Source organism: Eleginops maclovinus, chromosome 19 (genome assembly GCF_036324505.1).
Source record: "Eleginops maclovinus isolate JMC-PN-2008 ecotype Puerto Natales chromosome 19, JC_Emac_rtc_rv5, whole genome shotgun sequence".
Lineage (NCBI taxonomy): Eukaryota > Metazoa > Chordata > Actinopteri > Perciformes > Eleginopidae > Eleginops > Eleginops maclovinus.
Window position 1 is genome coordinate 8341185 of NC_086367.1, and position 16554 is coordinate 8357738.

At 44.8% G+C, this 16554-nt stretch overlaps 1 protein-coding gene across 1 annotated transcript in view; it reads right to left on the minus strand.

Annotated features, from left to right (window-relative positions):
* Window positions 1–16554, minus strand: part of myt1lb (myelin transcription factor 1-like, b) — an 88288-nt gene that overhangs the window by 34840 nt on the left and 36894 nt on the right. Inside the window, exon 5 of the mRNA XM_063908043.1 lies at window positions 46–530. Coding sequence (XP_063764113.1) covers window positions 46–530 — 485 coding nt within the window. The remainder of the gene's footprint in view (window positions 1–45; window positions 531–16554) is intronic.

The window sequence follows — 16554 nt, forward strand, 5'->3', positions numbered from 1 at the left end:
TAACTTCATTTCCAAAGTGTTTCTGTTTATACGATGATATCTCACCTTGCTCTTGATTCTGCTCTCCTTCCTCCTCCTCGCCATCATCATAGTCCACTTCCTCTACTGCATCCTCCTCTTCTTCCTCGTCCTCTGCCTCCTCCACCCTCTCTTCATCAGCCTCTTCTTCCTCCTCTTCTTGCTCCACCTCTACTTCCTCCTCTTCGTCCTCCTCTTCCTCAGCCTCTGCATCTGCATCCCCTCTCTCCACCTCTCCTTCTTCGTGCTCCATTTGCTCCTCATTGTAGTCCATGTAGCCTTCCACCTCCTCCTCTTCTTCGTGCACTTCACCCTCTTCCTCGTCCTCCTCTACGGCTCCTTCCTCCTCCTCTTCCTCCCTGTCGTCCATCTCCTCGGTTCCGTCTGTCTCGTAGCACTCCTCCATGGTGGAGTTGTCCATGTCATCTAGGTAGGTGCTCCTCTTGGGGGACGTTTCCAGGGTTTGTCTGTCTAGACTCTTTCTCTTCTTGGCCTGGGGGCAGCCGTACACACTGCAGAGGGGAGATAAGAGTGCAGCCATTAGCTGTTAGCCTTCAATGCTAATGCTCATGTGCATAAAGCCTCTGTGTTTAGTTACTGAGGTTTACAATCTGCCATCCAATACACAGATGGAACAATGGGCCTCTTACTGCAAGGAAAGCAATGCCTGTTATTCTTCTTCTGGGGAAAATATTAAACTTTGCTTAAGGAATCTTAATTAGACATGTACTCATTAACTACTGGGCAATTATAATAAAACGCTCCATTTCTTCTAGAAAACAGTTTATAAAAGGGATAAAATCTTGATCTTAAAAGCAAACAAACAAACTATTTTCAGATCCATATGTATTCAGGTAACATCAATTTGTTCTTCAGGAAAAAGAAAACCACAGTGCATGCTCCGCAAACACTTTGTTCCACAGCGAGATGCAGCGCAGCAACACACGACTGCTTGTCTGGAAAAGACTGTAAGGGGGGGAAGGGGGGAGACAACCTGTAGCCTGATTAATTGAATCTTGCCAAGGCACCTCAGGTTTTAATGTATTCTCGGCTCCCTTCGGCAGCAGGGGGACAGATCCTAATCTGATAATCTGATAATCTGTGTATTCGCTCAGGCTATTGATCAAAGGGGCTTAATCCATTTCACTCATCAAACCTCCGAGAGCCCCGAGCTGCTACCTGGCCCCCCATGTGAGTGACTTTAGAACGTGTGCTGCTTTTTGTACATTCATGTATGAGTGTGTGAGCGAGCAACTTTGGCACATTTGAACAAAAGCACCCACACAGTTAGAATAATGACGAGTTCTGCTGAGTGTTTTGGCCATCAAATAAAGCCTGTGTCCGGGCTGGAGTGTAAGAGAGCTAAACACGCTTTGGGCATGTTCACTCGGCTGTGAAATATCCCTGGCTCCTATTTGTACAACCTCTGGATGTTTCCCCGGCTCTGCGCTACTTAGAGTGAGTCCTGATGTGAGTGAATGGCACCAGGCTCTGGCTGAGACTGAAGAATGCTAGTTAATGTGTGCTGCTTTTGGGGCTTATCGCAGCTGTGAGGTGGTATCGCGGTCTTAGAAACCCATTACCTTTCCCTCTTTTTTTCCCAGTTTTTAATGTCAGTGTGTCCAGCAGTCCAATATCCTATCCATCCTTCTCTGCCCCCTCCCTGCTCCCTCTCTCCTCAGTCCCTGACGTCCATCAGTCAGTCAGGGCACAGTCAGCTGGCAGGCTCAATCTCGCCTGGGCCCCAGGATTCCTTAATGGTCTGACCCCCTTCACCCCCCGCAACCAGGGGCCTCATTTCATTAATCTAAGCCCACATGGAAACTCATTCCCTGCCTGACAGCCGGACCTCTCCCCCAGGGCAGCGCGAGGGTCTGCGGAACGGTGAGGGAGGGTGTGATCAATAGTGCTTGTGACCAAACATCTCAAAAGCACATTAAAATGCCACTCATCCTGGCCCCTGCGTTCCAGCGCCCTCTCCAAATAAATCAAGGGCCGGTCCCAGCAGGTTAGCGGCTGCCAAGGCAGGCGGGCTGGCAGGAGAGGAGGATAGGTGAGTGGGAGGAAAGAGGAGGGGGGAGCGTGGAGGGAAAGAGGGAGAAATGTGGGAATGGCACATAGACAGTCTCCCTCTCTGTCTTCTGGTCCTGCTTCTCCACCTTCATCCTACAGTCTCCAGCTTTCAGGATTGCTGTCTGTCGTTGCAGCACAGCTCAGAGGCTGGCAGGGATTCATTTCTGTGACTACACCTGAATCACTGTTTAAAAAAAGCCGGAGCTAATGGATAGCTAATAATAAATACTGGGCTGTGTTTTTCTCACTTTATCTTTAAAAAGGAGTGCGCTTTCATATTTCGGGTCAAGATTGCAGCAACAAAGAGGCCTTTTGAGAGCATAAATAAAAAACTGACTCTGCTAAAAGATCCACCTACAGGAGCAAATATTTGGCTCCTGTTGAAAGGCGACTGCAGAGCCTCTTAGGCAAATGTTTTTTAATCACGCTCATGCTAAGAGGCGTTGTCAGGTTGTTGTGACACCACGAGAGGTGTGTTTGCCCCAACGCTCCTCAGTCCCACGATGACTCAGCCACAGGAAGCCTCCATAGCTCCGCCATCCCACGTTCCCTGGCTGTGTCGCCGTGTGACCTTGGCTGCAGCGTTTGTCATCACAGGCAACGCATCCCACTCGCTGCATTCAGCAATTTAAATTCCAGAAATAATCAGGTGGCTTTAAAATTAAAAAGCGAAGGCATTCTGCGGGTATTGTGCACAAAAAGATGAGAAAATATACCCATCTAAGTTTCCCTTTGCTCTGTCCTCTGGCAGAATCACAAGAAAGAGGAGGGTGCCCTACAAGAGGTATCAATCAAAGAAGAAAGGAGCCTCAGATCACAAAGAGGAACACTTCATATTTCCTGTAGCAGGCATCCTCACTGTTATAAGATGGAACAAATTCCATTAGGGTGTGAACAAGTGGCCCTTGTCTGCAGAAGAAGACCCTCTGTTAATTTTACAGAGAGGGCCCTATTTTGTGGAGCATTAATGTGAGGTGGGAGCGTCAGGAGAGGAAGAGCTCCCGTTTGGCTCATTTTGGGTGACATTTGAGCGACTGCTGGAATGCGACGGCGTTCCACGGCGCTTTTATTAGCAGTCATATTAGCGGCTGTTCTCAGCGGGGGCAAAAGCTTTAGCCAGTCATTAGCATCACACGCTATTTGTCTCCCTAACACAGGGAGGAGGCTGCCTCTCCCTCTGCCTCCTCTCACTGCTGCTTTCCTCTCTTCCTAGTCATCTCTTCCCGTCTCCCACACTCTCACCTCATATTTCTCTGAGTCTGTTCTCACCCATCATAACCTCACCTGCTCTCTTTCCTTCCATACATCCTTTCTACCACCCCCTCCACACAATGTATATCTTAGAGTGGATTTCTCTCCACTGGCACCCCCCGTCCCATTTTCTCCTATCTCTCCCCCCTGAACCCGAGCTCATTGGAGAAGCTCCTTCACATTCCACAGAGCACACTAGAGATGGAGGGAATGCACCACCTCTGGCTGTGCCCCCTATCCAGTGGGAGGATCTATAGACACGTGTGGCAGAGCCCCGTCTCCATGGTGATACCCTCCAGAAATCCATGAGGGATTCACCATCCTCACAGAAAGCCAGTGAGGAGAAATGAGAGAGAAAGACAGACAGGGAGAGAAGATGAGCAGGGGGGAGGATATATAGAGACTATAGGAGCGAGACAGAATGTATGTTTTTATGTGCATGTGCGTGTATTGCTCTTACTTGTGCACGCAAAATTGTGGGATATATAGTGGAGCAGTTGAAAAGAAAGAAGAGAGATGTGTGAAAGAGGAGAGAGAGGATCATTTCAGAGCTGTCAGGCTTCTCCCGCTAGCTAGGGGAGAACAAAAGAGCCAGTCTTGGTGCAGGAGGCTCAGCGCATGGCAGACGCTGCAATTTGGGCGTTTTTCTGTCGTCTCTCACTCACATATCAGCTGCTCTGGCTCACGCACACACACAGCAGCTTGTCCTTAAACTCATAAAATATTACTTCATAGCTGCGGTGTCGGAAAATAATCCTGAGTGTCACTGAAACATGTATGATGTTTTCGTGAATGTGCTGAATTTACATGTCCACTTGGATTTACACCAAAGTCTTATTAATATGAGATATTTGCGTATTATCTTTTCTCCTGTGGTTGCATATTTCAACAAAGCGGTAACATCCTAAATGTCTTGCTAATACGACGGTGAATATGTTTTTAAGACGGTTAAGAGCATCAGTACCCGACAGCCATGCTGTTTGGCTCACTGATTTTGATAAGCCTGTTGTTGTCCATTTACTGCTCCGGCTTTAGCATTTGTAGCCTGCAGCTAACACAACCCAGTCTCAACTTTAGTCAAATACTCACACTAAGCCCCCTGCCCGGACAGGACTGAGATAGAACTCTCGTGGACATCTCAAATGCAGCTAAGCAACATCTTGCTACATTTGATCCTGCCTCCCAGAGTCAATCCAAGGCTTGAGCTGCTCCCCTTTGGCTCCTTCTATTCATATCTGCCAACTACTATTCACGCATGGAGGAAAAAACCTGCTCACAGGTGGTGTGAGCCTCAATGATACTGTCCCATCAAGGAGTAGTGGAGTACTTGGTGGGGGATGTGGGACTGAGAGCATTAAAGATGGGATCAGACAAATCAGGGCTGTTCAGATAGAGGGCTACACATGATAGTCAAAGATTGGGAAAGGTGGGTTGGAGCTTAAAGGATAAGTTGACCGGACTTTCCCTGAACAATAATCAGGAACTGATTTAATAAGTGATTCACTGTTTTAGGGATTTTCTGCAAAATGACAACCATTTGCTTCTAGATATTGAATCTGAAGATGACTCAATAGTGAAATGCAGGTGTAAACATTACCTTAGGTAAACATTAAGTCATGGTAATGGCTTATTACAGATTTTGAACCATTTTGATTTAATATGGAGAATAATTAAGCAGTCTCCTAGAAGTGCTCGCTGAGGTTCATTTTTTTCTGATGGATCATGTAGAATATTGAGATGTGTATCATACAAGCCATCTTACATCATTTGGTAGTGGAGGTCCTGAGCAGGACAGCTCATCCGGCAGCAGATCCCGGGGATGTAATGCGGCTATCTGTCATGCTGCAGCTAAATTCACTCCCGGATTAGCCAGGTAAGGAGTCTCTCCACCAGCGTAATGACTTCAATCAATCACCCCAGCCCAGAGACTCAGAGAGAGACGCCAGCTAGTTAGTTGCTAGCCCAGCAGCCATTTTGGAGAAGAAATGCTTTCCCCCAGCTTGTCCATTTGTCTATGTAAGCCACAGTGTAAGCTGTCATGATAACTGTTTGTTTAGATGAACTGACAAGAACGAGTTGTGAGAGTGAATAGAAAAACAGGGTACATAACACGGTGAGCCAAATGCAAATGATTATTTGTCCCTTCATTTAGTATGTGCTTCTTACAAAGCATAATAGCCAGTGAATGTTATATTGTTATATTTTCCCAATGAAGTGACTAATCCAATAAATGTTACAAACTGTGAAAATGCCCACCACAAAGTTCCAACAGCATGTCTTCAAATCTGTTGGAGACCAATTAGAAAAGGTAAGATCTTTAATAAAGTAAAAATGTCTGTTGATCTGTAGAGTGAAAGGCTGGACTTTGGACTTTTCTTGTTGTCAAATCCCATGAGAAACCAGAAGCTATCATCCAAAGTCAGTTTAATGTTATTCCTCCATTGTTGTCCAAAACTACTAAAAACAGATAACTGAGCCATACTGTTGCGCTAAGGGACTTATGCCGCATCATAAACATGAGAACTGCCATTATTTGAGTCAATCTGTCATAAACTATCCTTCATTTCTTTTTAATTATGTTATTCTAAATGCAGCACAATCCTGTTTTAGGTGTGTTCTGCAATGTTCAAAAGATGTGCATCTTCAGTAGGCACCTGGCAGGAACCCATTCTTGTTGCTTTGAGCCACAGACCAGCTGTGTGAGAAGCATGTGCTGAGATAATACCACATGGTTAGTTTTACTCTTTTATAGGATTTCTAGACAATAACAAAAATATGGGATACGACCAACATTATCCGTTACTGTAATTCTGTCAGACTGATGTGCCCTTCCGGTGTTACACTGTGATCCCAACTCTGCGTCATGTTACGAGGCTTCATCTCCCCAGCAGAGGAGGAGGGCTTTTTGACATTGATGTAATTTAGTTGGCAGCTGCTCTGAGGGGAGGGCTGGCCGCGGGTGGGAGGGGGAGTCTGAGATCGTGGAGGGCTTTGTGGGGGTTCAGGGGTTAGAGGTCAGAATGTGCCGGGCCTGGAGCTGGCCCTAAGCATCTGGCCACCCCTTCTTCCAACCCCACCTCCCCCCCTTCTAACCCACGTCCCCCTGGCACACTCCGCACTCACCGCACATGATCTGCTATTCCCTTTGATGCCTTTCCTCGGGGAGGCAGTTATAAAAAAAAATAGAGGATGAAAAAAGCAAAAACACCACCTGTTTATCTGACGCCGGGTAATGTCGGAAAGGTATTCTGCAGGCTTGTCATAATATGCTCAGGAGGCAAATAAGGGGGTGAAACTACAAAGGGGAAAAATAAACAAATGGCATCAGCGAGAAAGGCATGACGAGAGGAAGTGCATGTGTTCCAATGTCAATTTTGTGGCCCTAGTTTTGAAATGCATTTAAAAGTGTGTTTGAAATTGCATTAGAGGTTTATGTAAGGACAAAATATGCAGTGAACAAAAATCTTTTTAATGACCTAAGAAAGAGACTGTGGTGACAATATAGCATTGGTAAAATAAACTATTATTACACAACTGATTGTACACGAATACCAGTCAGAGTCCAGCTTCATCACACTTTTGAAATGATAACAATGGTGTCGGAGGCAAACTGAATTGAACCCCGAGGCTCCGCGCGCAGTCTAAAGTGCACCAGCTAATGACAGAGCTGACGGATCCAACCAACTCTCTGCTTTACACCCTCAGCCCACACTGGCTTTTTGGTGATATAAAGCTTTCCCATTAAATATGGAAATTTCCGTTTCGGTGACAGATACTTCACAGAGGGGGGTTGATGGCATAGACGGTGTTTTTTTGGAAGGGGGAAGTGGCAGATTTTGATTAATGCGACCTTATCTGGTTCTGCACATGGAGTCAGAGGGGTTGCTGAGCTTGGCGGGGGTGGATGGCATGCCTGTTCTCTTTTTCTTTCTCTCCTCTATTTCAAATGGTTTCACTCACACACTCTTTCCTTTTTCCGTTTCTGCCTTCTATCCATTTCCATCCTATTGTGGTTGGTGCACTCATCCTCTCTCTGTTATAATGTAAGCTGTGCTCTAACGTCTTTTGTCTGATTTCCTTCTTCACCCTGTGTCCCCTCTTCACCTCCTTCGTCTCTTCATCTCTGTATCCCCATTTCTTTTCCTTGCTTGCTCTGTTAAACTGCTCATCTCCCTGCTGCTCCGTTCTATCTTCAATTTCTTATCCTTTGCTCCTGTCCTGTATCCTCTTCCTGCCAGAGTGTGTGGTGCAGTGGTGCCGCTTCCCCCTGTCACTCCATCACCACCTGGCCCAATTCCAATGCTTTTAGTGAGAGCTATCTGTCAAGCTATGAATAATACAGGCCCAAGGCTGGCGTTAGCTTGCTAGCTAGCCATGTGGAATCCAAATGAGGTCTACAGCAGGAAGAGAGCACTTGACTTTTAGCTCGCTACCACACTCTCCCTACCAAGACAGGCAATTACTCAGCCCACAGCCCCAGCTGCAGCCGCGGCAATCATCAACGCAACCCCTCACATCCCTGTCTGCACACACACACATTTCACAGGCATACACACACATTGCATGCATGTATGAGCAGACAAGTACACCCCACCTCCTGATCCAAATAACACCAAGATGTGTCTCTACAGGGGATGTATCAAAAACTTGGTTGCCTTACAAATCCATAGTATCATCTTCCCTGGCTGTGAAAAGAAAATAACTATATAACGGGACATTTCTACTAATAGCAAGTTCAAACTAATTTGATTTCATGGAGGGTGATGACGAAATCAAGGCTTTGATTGTGGGCGGAACACTTGTCCATCTGGAAGATATAAAGCATTGCTAAGCAAACAAAAAAAAAGTTTCTGCTTGTTTTGTTTATGAGATTTAAGAGAAATGTTCGACGGGGCAAACTGAAAAGCAAAATGCCATTCTGGTAATCCATATTCAAGTTGTCACAGAGCCATGGAAATCTATTCATCAACAGTGGAGAAACTTCATCATCTCTTATCTGTTGATTAGCGGCAGACACGTCCTGCACTTTTATCGCACTTGTTCCAGTTATGGCAGCTGGCTGAGAGGGTCTATCGCATGTATCAGCCGTATGACACGTGTATGGCCACCTAATTAGTTTTGCACCGAGGCATCCTTAGGTGACAGTGTTAACCCATCCATCATTGCTTCTAATCATTCGTCGGAGGAGTGTGGGATGTAATTACAGAGTGCTAGGCAACGACTTCACAGGTAAAAATAGTAGGATGAGGGACGTCTGCATGTGTTTGGCATGTGGGTTGTGTGCAGACGGTGTGTGTGCATGTGGGCGGTCGGAGGTGTGTGTGTGGCCGTGGGCATTTGTGTGCGTATGCATGCCTGTGCGTATTGTGGTAATGAGATCTAGTTAGTGATGCTCCAGAGTGTCTTATTAACAAATAATAACAGCGCTCCTTTGTTTTTTACCTCTCCTCCCATCTATTATTCACACCTCACAGATTTACTCATGATTCATTTATACGAGCATCTTGTGCAACCTAGAAACTAAATGTCACCCAAAACATCACTGTGGAATGGCGCTATGCGTACGAGCAAGTACATTATGTTTCTGTGTATGAATTGTATTTGTGTATGCGTGGAAGTAAGTATAGAGACGTGTTTAGCCCTAAATATGTGTGGCATTAGATAAACAGTATTTGCAACAACAATCCAACAATGCTGCAAAAAGATGTAAAAAAGAAAATAGGACTTCTGCAATCTAATTCCATCTATGCACACAAGTGTGAATGATAGAGTGCTATTGAAACAGATGAGTTGGATCTTGCCGGATCAGTAACGAGGGCTGTAGTGAGGCCATTCTGCCATTCAAACCCCCTGTTGTGAAATCTGCATGACGCCCTGTGTACTCTAGCTGGATTCTCTTTCCGCTGAAATTGCCAGGTTGGAGAGAGGCACTCAGCTGGGAACGCTGCTCTACATGTGAAGTAGGTTGTGCGTGTGTGAGGGCTTAGGAGGTGTGTGTCAGTGTGTGTGTGGCTTGTATGTCTACATTTGTGTCAGTTCGCATTTAGAGAGCATATGTGTGAATGTTCTTGTGAATGTGTGTGTCAGTGTGCTGCCCTTTGCCTCTCTACCCCTCTCTCTCCAGGTGAAGAGCCTGTTCTGAGGGCCCTGCTCCAGTCAAGGCCCCTTGAAGCCAGGCTGCCAGCACTTTACCCAGATAGACGTAAAGCTGCAGTACACCATCGGTCTTAGCAGCAAACCCTTAGTGGACCATCGGACTGCAGTCACAAGTGGTTTCGAAGGCAGTAAGCTGCAAGGAACATCTGTTTTAACAAATCCTTTACAGTATTCTTCAATCGACTCCTACAATATGGCTTTTATCTAAATAAGTCTGCCAAGGACATATCAGTGCTGCGTATAAGCTTATTTCAAGAAAGCACTGGTTTTTAGTTTACTTCACATATACACTGTTCCTGAATACCTACAGTATACGTTCCTGAAACACATAACCCCAAACCTAAATCAATGAGGATTAGAAGATTTTACTTTTCTGGAAGTTTAATTTATGCAAAAAAAAATACGTACTTGGTACTTCTCTTAATATTTTACAACTCCCTCATCCTATCTCCCGAGCCCCACGCCCATTGGCTACTGCTGAACTCACTCCAACCAGAGGAAAAGGGTGCATGTGTCTGGGACCATTTTCAGATGTGGATTAATCCACATTTGATGCTCCAATTTAGTGACTATTCCATGCAGCAGGGGGTTGTGTGTAGGATTGACTGAAAATAAAACCCATTGTGTGTATTTAAAGAAGAAGCCTATTACCCAGTGCAACAGTGTGGTTCACTGATGTGTTTTTAATATCTGTTTGAATTATATGCCAGTGAAGAATAACACATATCTGGGTTTTGATACACACATAGTAAGTAGTCATAATCAGGCCATTGTTGTTTTTGGCCTTTTAAACTGATAACATTAATAATAACACAAATAAGGCTTATTGCCTATAATTTAAAGGGGCCATAGTATGCTTTTAAAGGTTTACCCTTTCCTGAAGGGATGCTATATATATATATATACAGTATATATACAGTATATAGGTTTTTTTGGAATTAAATTGTCTGCAAAGGTCTGAAACCAGAGCCGTTTCAGACAGAGGTGAAAAGAAAAAAATAAAGAGCTTTTTAAACATTAAAGCATGGATACATGTCCCAGTACAGACACAAAATACAAATAAGAAACCTGAAATTAAGCAGAATAGGGCCCGTTTAAGAACTTACTTTATATGTAATCTCGTCGCGTCCAGTGTACACACCGATGGGCTCTTCCACTGTAGATACCAAGAGACTCATTGTGCCACACTGCTGGTTGCTTGCTGCTCTCATATCAGTCTGAGTGCTTTAAGAGCATGACATAGAAGAGGGAGAGGAGATGACTGTGTGTGCGTGTGCATTCTGTGTGTGTGAGAGAGAGGGAGTAAATAGTAACAGCACAACAGTAGAGATGACATTTAAGTGTCTCTCCCTTTGCACTCCAATAGTACTGCAGACCCATTACCTAGGTGTGTATGGTCTACCAGCATCTGTGTGTGTGTGTGTGTGTGTGTGTGTGTGTGTGTGTGTGTGTGTGTGTGTGTGTGTGTGTGTGTGTGTAACTACAAATTTATTTCTGAGCCATTCCTCCAATCGTCTCCATGCTCCCACGCGACTCACCCTTTACCTTTCTGTTCTGATCCTTTTCTCATTCATCATACTTCCCTCGCTGTCCTGTTGCCAGAGTTCTCTTCTAAGGTGTAATTTAGCTCCTACTGTTCTCTAATTTCTGCCTTAGTCAGGAGGGGCGTGGCTGCCCCCCTGACACCATGGATACGATCTGTCAATCATTCCCCACGGCCAGGAAATTGCGTTCAAAGTGAGAGTAATTGTTAAGTCTGCCCTGTGTGGGTTGAATTGAACACTCGGTTTGGCACAGAGAACAATATGTATTCACAGGCAAGGCCAGATGGATTTGTGAGGCTTTTATTGTAGTTAAGAACAAGGTGATGGCTCTGCCCTAATCTCTTTGCCTTCAGTCCTCATTCACCAGTTTCCAATGATGTATTTTTTTTCCACTCAGTTGTACACACACTTCTCTAACTTCCTTTCTCCTGGATTCTCTTCTCTGTGTCACACCACAACCTTCCTTAACTTTGTTTCATCCTTTTTTACCCCTTGAGAAGGAAAGATAATAAAATGTTGAGGTACAACACAAGCATTTGTAGTCAGTGTTGCCTCTTGTAAAAATCACACTGTTTATCTGCAATTTGCTGTCCATGGCCCTGTGATAATATACTGTCGTCTCTTCTACATTCACTCTATCCTCCGCACATAATACTGCCCTAGAAAGCCTCCGCTCTGACAGAGGCACAGCGGCATACGAAACAGAGAGGACAGTAGAGGTGAAAGCAAGACTCTGAAAGAAAGTCTACTTAACTAAACATGTTCAGTGGGGTAGCAGTTACCATTGCTATTTGTCCTTGAAAAGCTAAAACCAAAACAGAGAGCAGGGAACAGTGTCTCTCCCTTCACTCTCCTGGTTAAATTACTGAACCCTACTTTAGAAAACACTTGAGTCTCTTGTTACCTCTCTGTTCCACAGAAACATTTTTTGATTTATTTTCATGTTTCCCTTTCATTCCAGGAGGCACTTACCTCTGTTTGCTGGCATATTACTGAATACATGTGCAAATTCTGTGGATCTTGGCTTTCCCGTACAGCAAAGCACAGCATTTAAGTAGAAAACCACAAAACAAGCTAGATCAAGGACATCAATTCCCAAGATGCCTTGCGCCAACATTTGCTTACAACTTCCCATGTGTTTTTTAATTAATGTGAGCCATTGTTGCTTGTTGTAGGCACCTCAGTCAATCACCTGTGTCAACTTTGAGTAATCTGCAATGCTCTGCCAGCCAAGCCTTGTTACAACAGCCAACATTTAAATGACCCATTAACCTTTGCTCATAAGCAGATACGTCAGAATGAACAGCATGTCCCACTCCTGCAGCTGAGTGACTTAACTACTGACCCTGCAACCTCTCCATAGGACAATTATTGTAATCATGTTACTTAAACTGCCATGGGAACAGCATCCTGTACAGTGTGCAGATTCAGCCTATAGAGATTCTTCATTAACAGTGCTTTGTTGAAGGCCTGGATTAGCCTTAATCTATAGTGCAGTATGCAAATTTGGCTCATGGAAATGTGCCTTTAGATATGGTTCAAACTCAGCCGTGCATTAGAGTTAGTAATGGGTAGTGTGCCGTGCCAAGCCCCGCCCTCCTTGGTTACTGTTGCTATGCCTGTCAAGCTTTTTTTTCTTGCTTGTATGTGGCTTACAGTGGCAATGGTGGAAGATGTTATCAGCTAGCTTCCATTACATCCATGATATTGTTTAAAACACTCTTTACAGCTCAATTTCTTGAATTCAAATGCACTTTATGGCTGCGTTCATGCTATCATGCTGAGTGAGGCTGAAGCTAAAACTAACGCTGACTGGGGCTGCTGGAATGTAAACTGCCCTTAATAAAATAAAGGCCACAACACGGTTGATAATGAAAGCCTACATTTTGTGAGCAACCAGGACCAGTGCACACACACAAGACAGAACCCATCCCTTACAGGTTGGGGACAATCTACCCTGACCCCTGTGTGGAAGTGTCTACAGTGTCATGGCATTTGCAGAGCCTCTGAGGATATTCAAACATTCAAAGACTGCGTGCCAAGCAGAGGTGGAGGATATGGATGATTCGCTGCCATCTAAAGGAGAGTGGGGAGGAAAGAAAAGGGGGGGGGGGGTAATTAACATATTAATGACCCCACCTTCCTACAGCTTCTGTCGGATAGTCCAAACACTTTGATAAGTATGCAAATGAGAGCCGCACCATCTGAAGAGGGAATTAGCTCTGCCAGAGACAGCCGAGAGAGTTGGGAGGGGTAGAGAGGAAGGATGGAAGGAAGGAAGGAAGGAAGGGGTGTTTTGGGGAGAGAGGGGAACTAAAAAGGGGCAGGAAGGAGAGGAGAAGAGGAATGTCAAGATGAGGAAACAGGAGAAAGGAAGAAAGGAGCGACCAAAGACAGAGGGGGAGATAGGAAACAGTCTCAGGCGTGCTGATGAACTGATATCCCCATGTTTGTTTTAGTTCTCTTTCATTATCCGCCATGCACTGATGGTGAGTGTGTGCGTGTGTGCGTGTGTGTGTGTGTGTGTGTGTGTGTGTGTGTGTGTGTGTGTAGTATAAGACTGACAGACAGTGATAGAGAATGAGTGAAAAGTCTTTCATTTTTGTGCTCTCCAGCTCTCAGATCAATATGCCAGTTCCCGTCCACCCTGCAGCAATTTGCAGAATGGCTGCGGGGGCTCCGGCCAGTGGGCATACGGGCTTGGCGGGGGGGGGGGGGGGGGGGGGGGGGGGTCTGAGGTGGGCGGCTCGGAGTAACGACCCTGAGCAAACAAGGGCAAGTAATTATAACACGGACTGATCTCACTCATTCTATCATGGAAGAGAATGGCCAGTTATAGCATGAGGGAGAGCACCATGGGAAAGCAAGTGTGCAGTGTGTGTGGAACAAAAGGAATGAGCCAGTACAGGAATGTGTGTGCGCTGAAGAGACACCGTGTGAACAGCCAGGCCGGGGATTCACCGACACGCTCGTCACTTTCTACAATTATGTTGAATAATTAAAACGTTTCATTAACTTGCTCATTTCCTGTTCGGCCATGTTTCAGCTCTGACACCGGCAATTAAAGCCCGAGCCCCGGACTATACGCCCCTCTCATTCGGCCAGTCGCGATAGAGGACAACCCTATGTCTTTTGTATGAGAGCAGAACATCTGACAGGGGAAAAATGAGGAGCTTTAGCAGTTATCCACCTTACTTAACTGTGCTCAACACTTCAGTGCAAAATCACACAGGGGCTGACAATGAAATCTACGTGCTCAAGGTGAAATCATGCAAATCTGGATTTGGTTTCCGTGGACTTTTTTTATTTTTATTAATGCAAATCAGGGAGTGAATAGTTTACCATTGCGAGCCAGCCTTAGGCACTGAGACATCCACCTTGAACACCTTTACATATTGATAGCTTTTACAAGGGGTGTCATTTTTTCTATAATATTTCCTGATATATGCAGTAAAGTGAACAAATACCGTATTCCTGTAAGCTACACATCCATCACATAGCATGGATTCAGCTCTCTTTCATGATATGATTTTGAAGAACTGCACCTGCTCAACCACACAACACCCAAAACACACAAATATCTTCACAAGTCTTCGGCTTTGTAAAAAATCTGGCAAATTCTTCACTGAGCATTAACACCATAATTAGCAAAATCCTGAGCTGTCCTAGTTACGTAAGACGGCTCTTTTTGTCTTTTGAAATTGGTTTACTGCAAGAGGAGCCGTTTATCTGGCAAAATGGGGGGGGAAGGGGGCCGTTTTTCTCACATTTCTCCCAATGCAGTCTGTGGCACAAAGCTATCCTCCCCTATTGAGCCCATGCGCAGTACTTATACACCCCAATAAACACGATTAGCATGGCAGACTGTAAATATGCAAATGACAAAAAGATGTGGAGGGGAATGTTTATGCTGTGAGCTCCGTGTAGCACAGCTCCTCCCCCAAGCCACCTCACTTGTGAAAACCATGATGAGGTTTATTGAGATGGGGTCTCTGTTAAAGCTTTCTTTGTTTTTTTTTCTTTCATAAAAGAAATTCAACCATGTAATTAGAGCTTTGAATAGAAAGGCATGCCTTTACCGTCCAATTGTTATAGTGGCTGCTATTTATAGCCGCAGACGCAGGGCAGCTGCACCAGCACACGGATGCCTTGAACCTGTGTCGTGCACATTAAAGAAACCAGTTCAATAAAGCTAGCTTGTTGCTTGTCCTACACTTTTGCCATACAGTATACAGACTTCAGTTTGCTATCCTGAAGGTCTGTGATCACTATGACAGTTCCATTTCTAAAGTCAGGCACCTCACCACCATATCTGTGATGCAACCTGAAAACTGTCCGACTGCACTGATTTACATATCCTTTATAAAAAAAGGCTTAAAGAGGACCTATTATTATTATTATTATTAAAACATTGTTTGCATGTAAATTGCCTGCAAAGAGTTTCCTCAAGGTAGTTTCTCTCCAAACACTCCCCCCCCCAACCTGAAACGCTTCCATTGGACTCCTTTTTTTACTTTGGTAACATTGTGACATCACTATGTAACACGTGCGCTTCTATTGTCTAGCGCTACAACACATTGTACGTGATAGGTTAAGGGCCGGGACCTCTCTAAGGTGTTGACCAATCACAACAGAGCCGCCCAGCTAACCAATCACAAAGAGGTGCTGCAGCCCAGGCAGTATAAGAAGAATAAAGAGCTTTTTGAACATTAAAGCATGGAGACAGTAGAAGCACTAAATACAAATATGCACCTAGAAATTAGCATTTAATTTCAAACCAAATAACACAAAGCTTGTATCAGACAGAGGCAAGAGGCAGAGGCTCTCCCAACAGCTGAAGATACATTTTTATCCAGACTGGAAGAACTGTCAAATCCAGACTCTTATATGTCTTTTTCAACTATTCCATCAAGCTAATCCAGTAACCATGTATTACAAATAGCGCCCTGTTCAATGTCAATGAGGAAGACTGACAATTTTATAAAAGCATTGACAGTCCTGTCTTTAGTTTTAGCCTATAATAGTCAACCTTTCTATCTTTTGTGATTCACTCAGTCTAGTAATACGCTATCATTCACCTGACCCTTGTCAATGTGCAAACTTGTGTGGGCGTTTGTAAATAAAAAACACACATGCACACAAGCGTAACAGCAGCGGCCTATCTGACGCAGTCCAGGCTGCTTCATGCAAAGTCAAGCGTGTTCGTCCTGAAGACTACCAGCTCTCCGGGGAGAGAGGCCATCAAGCGGCATTATCGACATTATAGACGCTTCAGCCTGGAGATAGGCTTCACATCGATCCCCTGATTAATTACTATCTGCAGGCAGCAGCAGAGTAAGGGAAGGGGAGGGAGAAGGAAATAAGTGAGAGAGGGAGGTGATGGAAAATGGGGAGAAGGATGCAGGATTGAGGAGAGAGAGGAGGGAGAGTACACTTTGTACAATCTATGAATATCAGCTAAAGGCTACACAGTAATCTTCCAGGTGGAATAGTATTGTATTGATATATAGGT